The sequence below is a fragment of the Macaca thibetana genome, chromosome 16, assembly GCF_024542745.1.
Source record: "Macaca thibetana thibetana isolate TM-01 chromosome 16, ASM2454274v1, whole genome shotgun sequence".
Classification (NCBI taxonomy): domain Eukaryota; kingdom Metazoa; phylum Chordata; class Mammalia; order Primates; family Cercopithecidae; genus Macaca; species Macaca thibetana.
The window spans coordinates 77,420,177-77,436,605 of NC_065593.1; the positions used below are offsets into that span (position 1 = coordinate 77,420,177).

General features: G+C 38.5%; 1 protein-coding gene across 50 annotated transcripts in view; it reads right to left on the reverse strand.

The window, feature by feature from the left end:
• LOC126939504 (uncharacterized) overlaps positions 1–16,429 on the reverse strand; it is a 557,395-nt gene that overhangs the window by 246,074 nt on the left and 294,892 nt on the right. For 36 of the 50 annotated variants that reach the window (XM_050764859.1, XM_050764858.1, XM_050764860.1 and 33 more), the window contains 3 exons: positions 8,357–8,458; positions 7,796–7,849; positions 408–509 (listed from right to left, as the gene is read on the reverse strand). The exons of 3 other annotated variants lie outside the window; for them this stretch is intronic. In XM_050764859.1, coding sequence (XP_050620816.1) covers positions 408–509; positions 7,796–7,849; positions 8,357–8,458 — 258 coding nt within the window. The remainder of the gene's footprint in view (positions 1–407; positions 510–7,795; positions 7,850–8,356; positions 8,459–16,429) is intronic. 11 more of the 50 variants (XM_050764897.1, XM_050764887.1, XM_050764888.1 and 8 more) reach the window with 3 other exon arrangements.

Below are 16,429 nucleotides of genomic sequence, written 5' to 3' on the forward strand. Positions count from 1 at the left end.
GTATACTGGGCATTTTGTTAAGCACTTTAGTCATTTGATAAATATTTACTCAGAATATGTTACGAAGATGAAGAAACAATTATAAATATTGAAAATAAACTTATTTAGAAAATGTAAATTTGACTTTATAACCCATAAAACAGCAAATCTTATATTTGATAATGGAAAGATGGAATTCAAAAGTGGCTTTTTCCTAGGGGTCAGCTTTCTTGTCCTCAGAATTTGGAAGGCTCTTGTATTGACCATGCCGCTAGTATTCAGAATACTACCTTCCCTACTTTGTTACTCTGACTGTCTTATTTAATCTTGCCATTTGCATTATGAAAAGTTCTTTTTTCCCTTTCCTTCTAATGCCAAAAGCACACAGAACACAAAACCCAAAAACCAGTGATATCTAGCATGCTCACCACCGACTGGCAGGCTTTGTGTCAGATCTTCAAGTTCTTTATCTGTGAGCTTGATTCCCATGTTGTCTAGAACGGTCTTCAGGTTTTTTATATCAACCTTCCCTAATCAGAAAGACACAGGCTGTGAGGAAAATGTAGAGACTCTAAAACAAAATCTCTATTGTTTTTTTTTTTTTTTTCAGACGCATACACATTGGGAAGTTGAGAAAAGCTATGGATCTTTTATTTCCACAAAGTACACGCACGCATTTTCATAAACTGTGCATTAGGATTTAGGAGGATGTGCTAAAGCCCATTCATGATTATATTTTTTCTACATAAAGAGAAAAAATTCGTCGAATCAATATATAAATGAAATTGACCATGGAATTAAAATTAGGATCCTGTCCTTTAAACCAATTAACTGATCAGTGGATGCAAACTTGGGTCAATCATTGACATATTTTGACCAATACATAGGATTAAAAAGTAATCTCTCAATATTATTCCTAATAACGATAATGATAGCTAACGTTTATTGAGAGCTTTTATTTTGGTACCAGGCATCATACAAAACATTTCATTTATATGTTGTCATTTAATCTCAGACAGATATCAGACAACAGTTGACTAAATTCCTCATATAGATAGCTCATCTTTTCCTTGACTTTTTTGGCATGTAATTACATCTTCCCCACTAAGTTTATAAACTCTAAGAGAGTATGGGATACATTTCTCAACAATATGGTTGATTATCTGGTTAAATAATGATACATCTGTTTTCCAAAAATCAGATGGAATCTATGTATTAGAGAGGTTGCAGGATTCACAATGAAATTAGTAGTGAATAATGGGAAGGCCAAATGAGTACCTTATATTCATCTATCTCCTTATTACTTTCCCTGACATTTAAGGTATTTCATACTACTCAGCACTATGTTTTTTTCCCCAACACTTTATAATAGAAAGTGCCAAACATGCAGAAACATTGAAAGAACAGCACAACGAACCATCACCACTTACATGAAATAAGAGTTAACATTTCGCCCTAGTTTACTTTTTCTCTCTCATACTGTCTTTCCATATGTATGTGTGAGTGTATACATAAATATGTTTTTCTTTCCTCAACGTATTTTGACTGTAAATGGTGGACATCGTAACTTATTATCCCTAAACACTGCAGCATGCCATGAATCTTCTAAGAATAAGGATATTCTCTTATGCGACATTGTTGATAAATACATAGCATGGTCACACCTAAGAGAATTAACAATAATCCCTTAGTGTCATGTTACATCCAGTTCATATTTAAAAATATTTTTGTTAATTGTCCCCCAAACATCTATTACAGCTGTTTCTGTCAAAAGTTCACATTGCATTTAGTTATTCTCTTTGTCTCTTTAAATCTAAAAGTTAGCTGGGTGCAGTGGCTCACTGCTGTAATCCCATCAATTTGGTAGGCCGATGTGGGCGGATCACTTGAGGTCAGGAGTTCGAGACCAGCCTGGCCAACGTAGTGAAACCCCGTCTCTAGTAAAAATACAAAAATTAGCTAGTCATGGTGGTGCACACCTGCAGTCTCAGCTACTTGGGAGGCTGAGGCAGAAGCAGCACCTGAACCCGGGAGGCGGAGGTTGCAGTGAGCCGAGATTGCACCACCGCACTCCAGCCAGGGCAACAGAGCGAGACTCTGTCGAGAGAGAGAGAGAGAGAGAGAGAGAGAAAAAAGTCTCCCCACTTTTTTTTTTTTTTTTTTTTTTTTTTTTTTTTTTTAACATTGAACACCAACTTTTTTAAAAAGAGTAGGCCGGTTTTCCTGTAGAATCCCTCATTCTGAATTTGTGTGATTTTTCTCTTTGTGGTATTATTTAACCTGCTTTTTATTCCTCATATTTCAAGTAAACTACAATCATTATGGAGTTGTGAAATTTTTTCCAACGATTTATAGTAACTTGCAGGCATTTATTTCTCTCTCTCTCTCTCCCTCCCTCCGTCCTTCTTTTCTTTCTTCTCCAGAGAGGGAGTCTCACTCCGTCACCCAGGTTGGAGTGCACTTCTGTGATCTCGGCTCACTGCAACCTCTGCCTCCTGGGTTCAAATGATTCTCCTGCCTCAGCCTCCCAAGAAGCTGGGACTACAGGCACCCACCACCGTGCCCGGCTAATTTTTTTTTGTATTTTTAGTAGAGACGGAGTTTCACCGACTTAGCCAGGATGGTCTCCATCTCCTGACCTCCTGATCCGCCCGCCTCGGCCTCCCAAAGTGGTGGGATTACAGGCGTGAGGCACCGCGCCCGGCCTGAAATATTACACTTTCTCAAAAGAAGGACGCCTTCCCAAGGCCAATCCCCTAACTTACTGGCACCCTTCTGAGTTGCATTCGGGTCACGTACCAGGTACCGTCATTTCGTGTTTATAGAATTTTGTGTCCTGCTGTTTTTCGAAAAGCAAACGTGGATGACAGCGTTTGAGCCCTCCACCCCCGCCCCTTCTGTGAACACTGGGCTAAGCCACAAAGACACAGAGGAGAAAACTCGCGGTAGGGGGCTATGAATGCAGAGAGCACCAGATGGTTCCCTGCAGACACAGAACCAGCTCCAGCTGGTGCCCCTTGAGAGTCTCTCCGCAGAATCTCGGAGGCTGATCCTCGCCCGCAAGCACAAGCGGGGAGGAGTCCTATGCCCTCGCCTAAGTCCCAAAGGAGGATCTGCCGGCTGTGCTGGAAAACACCACCAGAGGGCCCCCTTACCCTCCCAGGGAGGCTCTGACTGGCAGTGAGGAGTCACATGCTCATCCTTGGACCAATGACAGGAGGGTACTGGGAACAGGACGTGAGTGCTGCTGGGATCACGTGACTGATCACAGGCAAAAGATGCCCACTGCCACTCCATGGCCCAGGATACCAACCTGTTTATTTTTTACTTTTCCTTTTTGTAAAGATGGGGTCTTGCTATGTTGCCCAAAGTGGTCTTCAACTCCTGGCCTCCCAAAGTGCCGGGATTACAGGCGTGAGCCACGGCATCCAGCCTCCTGACATGTTTTTTTGTTTTTCCAGACGGAGTCTCGCTCTGTTGCCCAGGGTGGAGAGCAGTGACGTGATCTCGGCCCACTGCAACCTCCATCTTCTGGGTTCAAGCAATTCTCCTGCCTCAGCCTCTTGAATAGCTGGGATTACACGTGCCCATCACCACACCCGGCTAATTTTTGTATTTTTAGAAGAGATGGGGTTTCATCTTGTTGACCAGGCTGGTCTCAAACTCCTGACCTCAAGTGATCCACTTACCTCGGACTTCCAAAGTGCTGGGATTACAGACAGGAGTCACCACGCCCAGCGTCCAGACATGTTTAAAACAGAAAAATTTCATCTACAATCACCCCTGTTAAATGGTATATTATGTAATATATCCCAGTATATGGAGACACAAGGGTAACAAGGATATCCGGGACTTGAACTCATCTCTGCACCAAGCAGACCTCATAGACGTCTACAGAACTCTCCAAACCAAATCAACAGAACTTACATTCTTCTCAGCAGCATTCATCGCACTTATTCCAAAATTGACCACATCGTTGGAAGTCAAGCACTCCTCAGCAAATGCAAAAGAACAGAAATCACAACAAACTGTCTCTCAGACCACAGTGCCATCAAATTAGAACTCTGGATTAAGAACCTCACTCAACACCACACAACTACATGGAAACTGAACAACCTGCTCCTGGATGACTACTGGGTAAATAACGAAATGAAGGCAGAAATAAAGATGTTCTTCGAAACCAATGAGAACAAAGACGCAACGTACCAGAATCTCTGGGACACATTTAAAGCAGTGTGTAGAGGGAAATTTTATAGCACTAAATGCCCACCACAGAAAGCAGGAAAGATCTGAACTCGACACCCTACCATCACAATGAAAAGTACTAGAGAAGCAACAGCAAACACATTCAAAAGCTAGCAGAAGGCAAGAAATAACTAAGATCAGAGCAGAACCGAAGGAGACAGAGACACAAAAAACCCTTCAAAAAAATCGATGAATCCAGGAGCTGGTTTTCTGAAGAGATCAACAAAATTGATAGAACGCTAGCAAGACTAATAAAGAAGAAAAGAGAGAAGAACCAACTAGACGCAGTAACACATGATAAAGGGGATATCACCACCGATCCCACAGAAATACAAACTACCATCAGAGAATACTGTAAACACCTCTATGCAAATAAACTAGAAAATCTACAAGAAATGGATCAATTCCTGGACACATACACCCTCCCAAGACTAAACCAGGAAGAAGCTGAATCACTGAATAGACCAATAACAGGCTCTGAAATTGAGGCAATCTTTAATAGGCTACCAACCAAAAAGAGTCCAGGACCAGACGGATTCACAGCCAAATTCTACCAGAGGTACGAGGAGGAGCTGGTACCATTCCTTCTGAAACTACTCCAATCAATAGAAAAAGAGGGAATCCTCCCTAACTCATTTTATGAGGCCAGTATCATCCTGATACCAAAGCCTGGCAGAGACACAACAAGAAAAGAGAATTTTAGACCAATAGCCCTGATGAACATCGATGCAAAAATCCTCCATAAAATGCTGGCAAACCGAATCCAGCAGCACATCAAAAAGCTTAACCACCAAGATCAAGTTGGCTTCATCCCTGGGATGCAAGGCTGGTTCAACGTACGCAAATCAGTAGACGTAATCCATCACATAAACAGAACCAAACACAAAAAACACATGATTATCTCAACAGACGGAGAAAAGGCCTTCAACAAAATTCAACAGTCATTCATGCTAAAAACTCTCAGTAAACTAGGTATTGATAGAACGTATCTCAAAACAATACGAGCTATTTATGACAAACCCACAGCCAGTATCATACTGAATGGGCAAAAACTGGAAGCATTCCCTATGAAAACTGGCACAAGACAGTGCTGCCCTCTCTCACCACTCCTATTCAACACAGTGTCTCCTATTGAACATATTGTTGGAAGTTCTGGCCAGGGCAATCAGGCAGGAGAAAGAAATAAAGGGTATCAATTAGGAAAAAGGGATGTCAAATTGTCCCTGTTTGCAGATGACATGACTGTATATTTAGAAAGCCCCATCGTCTCGGCCCGAAATCTCCTTAAGCTGACAAGCAACTTCAGCAAAGTCTCAGGATACAAAATCAATGTGCAAAAATCACAAGCATTCTTATACGCCAATAAGAGACAAACAGAGAGCCAAATCATGAGTGAACTCCCATTCACAACTGCTTCAAAGAGAATAAAATACCTAGGCATCCAACTTACCAGGGATGTGAAGGACCTCTTCAAGGAGAACTACAAAGCACTGCTCAGCAAAATAAAAGAGGACACAACCAAATGGAAGAACACTCCATGCTCACGGATAGGAAGAATCAATATCGTGAAAATGGCCATACTGCCCAAGGTAATTTATAGATTCAATGGCATCCCAGCAAGCTGCTGATGACGTTCTTCACGGAATTGGGAAAAGCTACCTTAAAGTTCATATGGAACCAAAAAAGAGCCCGCATTGCCAAGACAATCCTAAGCAAAAAGAACAAAGCGGGAGGCATCATGCTACCTGACTTCAAACTACACCACAAGGCTACAGTAACCAAAACAGCATGGTACTGGTACCAAAACAGAGATATAGACCAGTGGAACAGAACAGAGGCCTCAGGAAAAACACCACACATCTACAACCATCTCATCTTTGACAGACCTGACAAAAACAAGAAACGGGGAAAGGATTCCCTATTTAATAAATGGTGCCGGGAAAACTGGCTAGCCATAGGTAGAAAGCTGAAACGGGATCCCTTCCTTATGCCTTATACAAAAATTAATTCAAGGTGGATTAAAGACTTAAATGTTAGAGCTAAAAGCATAAAAACCCTAGAAGAAAACCTAGCCAATACCAGTCAGGACATAGGCATGGGCAAGGACTTCATGACTAAAACACCAAAAGCAATGGCAACAAAAGCCAAAATAGACAAACGGGGTCTAATTACACTAAAGAGTTTCTGCACAGCAAAGGAAACTACCATCAGAGTGAACAGGCAACCTACAGAATGGGAGACAATTTTTGCAATCTACCCATCTGACAGAGGGCTAATATCCAGAATCTACAAAGAACTTAAACAAATTTACAAGAAAAAATCAAACAACCCCATCAAAAAGTGGGCAAAGGATATGAACAGATACTTTTCAAAAGAAAAGTTAATTAATGCAGCCAACAGACACGTGAAAAAATGCTCATCACCACTGGTCATCAGAGAAATGCAAAGCAAAAGCACAATGAGATAGCATCTCACACCAGTTAGAATGGCGATCATTAAAAAGTCAGGAAACGGCGGGTGCTGGCGAGGATGTGGAGAAATAGGAAGGCTTTTACACTGTTGGCGGGAGTGTAAACTAGTTCCACCATTGTGGAAGGCAGTGTGGCGATTCCTCAAGGATCCAGAACGAGAAATACCATTTGACCCAGCAATCCTATTACTGGGTATATACCCAAAGGATTATATATCATGCTACTATAAAGACACACGCACACGTATGTTTATGGCGGCACTATTCACAATAGCAAAGACTTGGAACCAACCCCAATGTCCATCAGTGATAGACTGGATTAAGAAAAATGTGGCACATGTACACCATGGAATACTATGCAGCCATAAAAAAAGGATGAGTTGGTGTCCTTTGTAGCAACACGGATGAAGCTGGAATCCATCATTCTGAGCAAACTATGGCAAGGACAGAAAACCAAACACCGCGTGTTTCTCACTCATCGGTGGGAACTGAACAATGAGAACACTTGGACACAGGGCGGGGAACATCACACCCCGCGGCCCATCACACCCCGGGGCCAGTCGTGATGTGGGGGAATGGGGGAGGGATAGCATTAGGAGAAATACGTAATGGAAATGACGAGTTAATGGGTGCAGCAAACCAACACGGCACATGTATACATATGTAACAAACCTGCACGTTGTGCACATGTACCCTAGAACTTAAAGTATAATTAAAAACAAAAGTCAAAAAACAAGTATGACATATTTCATTTTTGTAAAACTAGGTGGTTAGATGCTTGCAATGAACTCATTACTTTGATCCTTTTAATGCTTCACCCTGTTTTCACTGTGTCCATCTAGTTATTTGGGTCTATAGATACTGGTGAAACCATTTTATTGGAAAACAGTACTAATGAATGTAAGATGTTATCAAGAAATAGTTCTTTCGTTTTGACTGATAAAATGCAGATAATGTTAATCTGTTAGTAAAGGCAGATATTTTATCAAAATATTGAAAATATGTGAATTGATAAGCCACAAATAGAATGTTAGAAAAATACTATTAAAAATTTTAGTGTAAATCATCATTTATTGCAAATCATGTGTAACAAATTCTTACCAGTAAAAGCTTTCACTTCATCCTCCAATGCTTTCAGAGCCACTTTATTATCAGCTATAACACAAAGGCATAATTTGAAGCTCATAACATGTTATATCACAAGAACACTCTCCTCCCTCCTATGATTATAACACCTAGTAGCAGCACTTAGGAAGTATACTGGGCATTTTGTTAAGCACTTTAGTCATTTGATAAATATTTACTCAGAATATGTTACGAAGATGAAGAAACAATTATAAATATTGAAAATAAACTTATTTAGAAAATGTAAATTTGACTTTATAACCCATAAAACAGCAAATCTTATATTTGATAATGGAAAGATGGAATTCAAAAGTGGCTTTTTCCTAGGGGTCAGCTTTCTTGTCCTCAGAATTTGGAAGGCTCTTGTATTGACCATGCCGCTAGTATTCAGAATACTACCTTCCCTACTTTGTTACTCTGACTGTCTTATTTAATCTTGCCATTTGCATTATGAAAAGTTCTTTTTTCCCTTTCCTTCTAATGCCAAAAGCACACAGAACACAAAACCCAAAAACCAGTGATATCTAGCATGCTCACCACCGACTGGCAGGCTTTGTGTCAGATCTTCAAGTTCTTTATCTGTGAGCTTGATTCCCATGTTGTCTAGAACGGTCTTCAGGTTTTTTATATCAACCTTCCCTAATCAGAAAGACACAGGCTGTGAGGAAAATGTAGAGACTCTAAAACAAAATCTCTATTGTTTTTTTTTTTTTTCAGACGCATACACATTGGGAAGTTGAGAAAAGCTATGGATCTTTTATTTCCACAAAGTACACGCACGCATTTTCATAAACTGTGCATTAGGATTTAGGAGGATGTGCTAAAGCCCATTCATGATTATATTTTTCTACATAAAGAGAAAAAATTCGTTGAATCAATATATAAATGAAATTGACCATGGAATTAAAATTAGGATCCTGTCCTTTAAACCAATTAACTGATCAGTGGATGCAAACTTGGGTCAATCATTGACATATTTTGACCAATACATAGGATTAAAAAGTAATCTCTCAATATTATTCCTAATAACGATAATGATAGCTAACGTTTATTGAGAGCTTTTATTTTGGTACCAGGCATCATACAAAACATTTCATTTATATGTTGTCATTTAATCTCAGACAGATATCAGACAACAGTTGACTAAATTCCTCATATAGATAGCTCATCTTTTCCTTGACTTTTTTGGCATGTAATTACATCTTCCCCACTAAGTTTATAAACTCTAAGAGAGTATGGGATACATTTCTCAACAATATGGTTGATTATCTGGTTAAATAACGATACATCTGTTTTCCAAAAATCAGATGGAATCTATGTATTAGAGAGGTTGCAGGATTCACAATGAAATTAGTAGTGAATAATGGGAAGGCCAAATGAGTACCTTATATTCATCTATCTCCTTATTACTTTCCCTGACATTTAAGGTATTTCATACTACTCAGCACTATGTTTTTTTTCTCATGTGAACCACTGTCTTCAATACAGTCTTTATAATTCCCATGCACATTGTACATGCATATGTGAAGTAGTTTTGCATAATTTTAAAATTTAGATATGTTATATTATAATGTGTTTCCTTTGCCACTTGCATTTTAAAATCAATTTTCTCTGCTTTTTAAAAAAGCCATTTGCCCATGTTGAAACATGAAGATCTTCTTCATTCATTTAAACTACTGTTTATTATTCTATTATAATGTCATTCCAACATGAATTGATCCATTCTCCTGTAGATGAATGTTTAGGTTGTTTCTGATTTTTTTGCTACAACAAGAAAAGTATGTTAATGAACAATAAGAAATCATCTGAAGGTAGAAAACTCACTGGTAACAGTAAGTACACAGAAAAAGAGACTATTATAACAGTGTGACTGTAGTGTGTAAACTGCTCTTTTCTTAAGTAGAAAAACTAAACAATGACCAATCGAAAATGATAACTACAACTTTTCAAGACATAGTACAACAAGATATAAATAGAAACAACAAAAGTTTAAAAGCAGGGAGATGAAGTTAAGGTGTAGAGTCATTATTTGTTTTATTTTTGCTTGTTTGTTTGCTTATGCAAAAGTGTTAAGTAGTTATCAGGTTAAAATAATGGCTTATAAGATAGTATTTGCAAGCCTCATGGAAAACCTCAAACAAAAACAATCATACAATGAATACACAAAAATAAAAAACAAACTAAATCATATGACCACAAAAAATCACCTTCACTAAAAGGAAGATAGGAAGGAAGAAAAGAAGAAAGAGAAGACCACAATAGAGCCAGAAAACAAATAACAAAATGGCAGGAGTAAGTCTTTACTTATCGGTAATAACACTGAATGTAAATGAACTAAACTCTCCAACCAAAACACCTACTGTTACTGAATGGACACCCCTAGCCCCAGTCAAAAAAAAGACTAATTGATTCTGTTGCCTACAAGAAATACATTTCACCCATAAAGACACACACAGACTGAAAATAAGGGATAGAAAAAGATATTCCATGCCAGTAAGAAACCAAAAAGAGCAGGAGTGGCTATACTTATACCAGATAAAATAGATTTTAAGACAAAACTATAAGAAGAGACAAAGAAGGTGACTATATGATAATAAAAGGGTCCATTCAGCAGGAGGATATAATAAGTTTAAATATATATGCATGCAACACTGGAGTACCCCGATGTACAAAGCATTATTAGAGCTAAACAGAAGGATGGACTCCAATACAACAGTAACTGGAGACTTCAACACTTTTAGCATTGGACAGATCTTTTAGACAGAAAATCAACAAAGAAACATCGGATTTAGTCTACATTATAAAACAGATGGATCTAATAGATATTTACAGAACATTTCATCCAATGGCTACAGAATACACATTCTTTCCTCAGCACATGGATCATTCTTAAGGACAGACCACATGTTACGTCACAAAAGAAGTCTTTACAACATTCAAAAAATGGAAATAATAGCGAAGCTCTGACAACAATGGAATAAAATTAGAAATTCATAACAAGAATTTTGGAAAATGGATACTTTGAAATTGAACAATATGCTTCTGGGTGATCATGGGTCAATGAAGAGATTAAGAAGAAAATTAAAAAATTTCCTGGCTGGGCACAATGGCTCATGTCTGTAATCCCAGCACTTTGGGAGGCTGAGGCAGGCAGATTACCTGAGGTCAGGAGTTCGAGACCACCCTGACCAACATAGAGAAACTCCATCTCTACTAAAAATGCAAAAATTAACTGGGCATGATGGTGCATGCCTGTAATCCCAGCTACTTGGGAGGCTGAGGCAGGAGAATCCCTTGAGCCCAGGAGGCAGAGGTTGTGGTGAGCCGGGATCACACCATTGCATTCCAGCCTGGACTACAAGAGCAAAACTCCATCTCAAAAAAAAAAAAAAAAAAAAATCTTGAAAAAAAATTATAATGGAAACACAACATACCACAACCTATGGGATATAGCAAAAGCAGTACTAAGAGTGAAGCTTATCACTATAAGTGCCACACCAAAAAAGAAAAACTTCAAACAACCTAACAATGCATCTTAAAGAGTTAGAAAAGCAAGAGCAAATCAAACCCAAAATTAGTAGAAGAAAATAAATAATAAATATTAGAGCAGAAATAAATGAAATTGAAATGAAGAAAATACAAAAGATCAATGAAACAAAAAGTTGTTTTTTTGAAAAGTTAAACATAATCAACAAACCTTTAGCAAGAGTAACTAAGAATAAAAGAGAAAAGGTCCAAATAAATACAATCAGAGATGAAAAAGAAGACATGACAACTGATACCAAAGAGATTCAAAGGATCATTAGTGGCTACTATGAGCAACAATATGGTAATACATTGGAAAATCTAGAAGGAATAGACAAATTTCTAGACTCATACAACCTACCAAGATTGAACCACAAAGAAATCCAAAATCTGAACACTCTAATAACAAGTAATGAGATCAAGCCATAATAAAAATTCTCCCAGCAAGGAACATCCCAGGATGTGATGTCTTCACTGCTAAGTTCTACCAAACATTTAAAGAAGAACTAATACCAACCCTATTCAAACTATTCTGAAAAATAGAGAAGAAAATATATCCAAATTCATTCTACAAGGCCATCCAAATTCATTCTCCCTCCCTTCCTTCTTTCCCTCCTTCCCTCTCTCCTTCCTTTCCTCCTCCAAATTCATTCTACAAGGCCATTATTACCCTGATATCAAAATCAGACAAAGACACATAAAAAAAGAAAACTACAGGCCAATATAGTTGATTAATACTGATGCAAAAATCCTCAACAACAACAAATATATATAACAAAATATTAGCAAATGGAATTCAACAATACATTAAAAAGATCATTCACCATGACCATGTGGAATTTATCCCTGGGATGCAAGGATGGTTTAACATATGCAAATCAATTAATGTGATACATCCTAACAGTAGACTAAAGGACAAAAACCATAAGATCATTTCAGCTGATGCTGAAAAAGCATTTGATAAAGTTCAAATCCCTTCATGATGAAAACCCTCAAAAAACTTGAGATAGAAGAAACATACCTTAACATAATAAAAGCCATATATGACAGACCCACAGCTAGTATAATGCTGAATGAGGAAAAACTGAAAGCCTTTCCTCTAAGATTCAAAGCATGACGACAAACATGCCCACTTTCACCACTGTTATTCAACACAGTACTGAAAGTCCTAGCTAGAGCAATTAGACAAGACAAATAAATAAAGGACATCCAAACTAGAAAGGAGAAAGTCAAATTATCTTGCTTGTGGATAATATGATCTTAGATTTGCAAAAACCTAAAGACTCCACCCAAAACTACTAGAAGTGATAAATTCAGTAAAGCTGCAGGATACAAAATCAACATACAAAAATCTGTAACATTTCTATATGCCAACAATGAACAAGCTGAAAAAGATAGCCAAAAAATAATCCCATTTACATCAGCCACACATAAAATTAAACACCTAGGAATTAACCAAAGAAGTGAAAGATCTCTATAATGCAAACTATGAGACAATGATGAAGGGAACTGAACAGGACAACAACAAAAAAATGGAAAATTATTCCATGTTCATGAATTGGAAGAATCAATACAGTTAAAATGTCCATATTCCCCAAAGCCATCTACAGATTCAATTCAACAGAATTCCTATTCAAATACCAATGATATTCTTCACAGAAATAGAAAAAAAGATCCTAAAATTTATATGGAACCACAAAAGACCCAAAATAGCCAAAGCTATCCTAAGCAAAAAGAACAAAACTGGAGGAATCATATTACATGACTTCAAATTATACTACAGAGATACAGTAAGCAAAATGGCATGGCACCAGCATAGAAACAGACATAGAGACACATGGACTGTTTTTTTAAAATTAATGATTCAATCTCTACATGTCATAGGCCTGTTGATATTTCTTCTTGAGTGATTTTAGGTAATTTGTGTTTCTAGGAATTTCCCTATTTCATCTAGGTTATTATACTGTCACCATACAATTGTCATAATACGCTCTCATAAACCTTTTTATTTATGTAAGCTTGGTGGTAATGACCCCACTTTCATTTCTGATTTTAGTTATTTGCATCTTTTCTCTTTTTTTCTTTGTCAGTCTGGTTAAAGGTTTGTCAGTTTTGTTGATCTTTTCAAAGAATTCAGTTTTGGTTTCATTAATCTCGCTATTGTTTTTATACAAAATGTCTAAGTGTTATCTACCTTCACTTAATCTTTATTTGCTTCCTTGTACCAGCATTGCTTTTAGTTTGGTATTCCTTTTCTAGTTTCTCAAAGTGCAATGTTAGGTTATTGATTTGTGTTCTTTCGTCTTTTTTAATGTAGGCATTTACATCTATAAATTTCCCTCTGAGCATTGCCTTCACTGCATCCCACAGTTTTGGTATGTTGTGTTTTCATTTTCATTCATCTCTAAGTATTTTTAAATGTTTTTGTGCCTTGGTGGCAGTATATGGGGCCAACTCTGCAGGTGTGCAAAATGCAAGAAGTGTGGGGGTGTGGCTACCTCCACCTAGATTTAAAGGATGTTCCACAGAGTCTTGGGGACCAAGCAGAAAACTTTCATGGGGCGAAGCCACTGCAGAGAGCCCCCACTAAGGAAATGAATGCCCAGTGGAGCCATGGGGGCAGGACTGCCATCCAAGACCGCAGACCAGTAGAGCTACCTGTGTGTAACTCCAGCCTGGGAGAGGCACAGGTATGTGACTTCAACATGGGAGAGATGCTGTGTGGGCTGCACCCAGCAAAGCCATGAACACAGGGTCACCTAGAAACTCTGAGGTCAAATCTCTGCCCCAGTATGTCTGGAAGGTGAGACACTGAATCAAATAAGATCATTCTCAAGCCTTAAGACTTAATGTTCTTTGACCTGTTGGGTTTTGAATTTACTTGGGACTAATTTCCCTCCTTCTCTACTTCCCTCTCTTCCTTCTTTCTTTTCCTCCCTCCCTTCCTTTCTTCTTCCCTTCCTTCTTTCTTTTCCTCATTCCCTCTCTCCTTCTTTTCCTCATTCCCTTCCTCATTCCCTTCCTCTTTCCCTCCTTCCTTTCCTCCTTCCTTCCTTCCCTCTATCCTTCCTTCCTTTCTTCCTTCCTTTCTTCCCCCTCCTCCCTCCCTCCCTCCCTCCCTCCCTCCCTCCCTCCCTTCCTTCCTTCCTTCCTTCCTTCCTTCCTTCCTTCCTTCCTTCCTTCCTTCCTTCCTTCCTTCCTTCCTTCCTTCTTCTCCTCTTTAGAATGGCAATATATATCCTATGCCTATTATATTTTAAAAGCACATAGTTTGTTTGATTTCATAGGTTCACAGCCAGAGGAAAATTTTCCTAAGGATAAATTTTACCCTGAGTCTCACCCATACCACCATACTTAGATGATATTTAGATGTGACTCTGGACTTTAGAGTTGGTACTGGAACAAGTTAAGACTTTGGGGGCTATTGGGATGGGATGAATGTATTTTTGGGAGATCAGGAGTAGAATGTTATGGTCTGAATATTGGTGTCCCCTCAAAATTCATATGTGGAAACTTAACTCCAAAAGGGATGTTATTAAGAGGTAGAATCTCTGGCAGGTGATTATATCATGAGTGCTCTGTCCCCTACGGGACATGGATTACTGCCCTTATGAAACATCTTGAGGGAGCAAGTTTGCTTCTTCTGCCCCTTCCACCATGCAAGGACACAGCAAGAATGTTCTATCTTTGAAGCAGAAAGCAAGCCCTCTCCAAACACCAGATCTGTCAATGCCTTGATCTTGGATTTCTTAGCCTCTGAAACCGTGATAAATGAATTTCTATTGTTTATAAATTAGGCAGTTTTAGGTATTTTTGATCTTGGATTTCCTAGCCTTTGAAACTGTGAGAAATGAATTTTTATTGTTTATAAATTAGCCAGTTTTAGGTATTTTTGTTATAGCAACATGAATGGATTAACACACATACAGACCATCGATCCCAATCTGAAGAAGTTCAAAGGCAAAAGTTGTTCCTGCCCCATCCATGATGATAACTTCTTACAAGTACCTGTAATTCTCTAGTTGTTTTCTCTTGCTATATAAGTATGCTTGGCCAGTTTGGGGCATATTAGAGGTGCCAGGGATTATGTTTACTCAGGAGCATCACTCAACCATTGATTAGTGGGAAGTGGTCCTCCTTTATTTTTCTTTAAGTCCTTGGACATAATTGTAATAGCTGCTTGAAAGTCTTTGCTAAGTCCAACATCTGAGCTATATCCAACTATGTATCTAGTGATTCTTTTTTTTTCTTTATTTGACTATAATACTTTTCTGTTTCATATCTATCTAGTAATATTTATTGTATACTGGATGTTGTGATTAATATCTCATAAGACTCTGGATTCTGTTCCATTCCTCTGAAGCATCTTGAATTTTACTCCAACAGGCAGTTCCATACAGGTGACCCTGAATTAGTGTAGGTTTGATTTTGCACATCGTAATAATTGATCTAAAGCAGTGCTGTCAAATAGACCTTTCTGTGATGATGGAAATGTTCTACCTCTGCACCAATACAATAGGACTCATCAGGTATGACTATTTAGCACTTGAAAAATGGCTAGTGTGACTAGAGAACTAAATTTCTAGTATTATTTAATTTAAATTCATTTAAATTTAAGTGACTGCATGTTGCTAATGGCTACCATATTGGACAGTGCAGATCTAGAATAATCCTTACTCCAGGATGTGGTATTTACTTCAGAGGTATAGCCTTTCTGGTTTCTCAGCTACTTGTCCAAGGTGTTAACGAGGTTTCTTCACTCTAGCTGGACTGACACATCAACTAGCATTGCTTTACCTCTAATGCCATTGTCCTGCTCTCAGTCCTGTAGCAGCTACTTTCTAGTGTAGCATCGCTTTGAGCATGTGTGGTCTAAACCTTGGCTCAGAACTCAGAGCATCCCCCACCTGACCCTATAGACTTCTGCCTCACTTCCTACACAGCGTTCTTCTCACTGGCACTACGCCCATCAGATTCCAGCCATTTCAACAGTACTGAACCCTAATCTATAACTGCCTCAGCTCAGTGTGACCACTGTGTTCTGCTTGGGCTTTAGCTTCCTAAACTATGACTGGAAAATTGTCC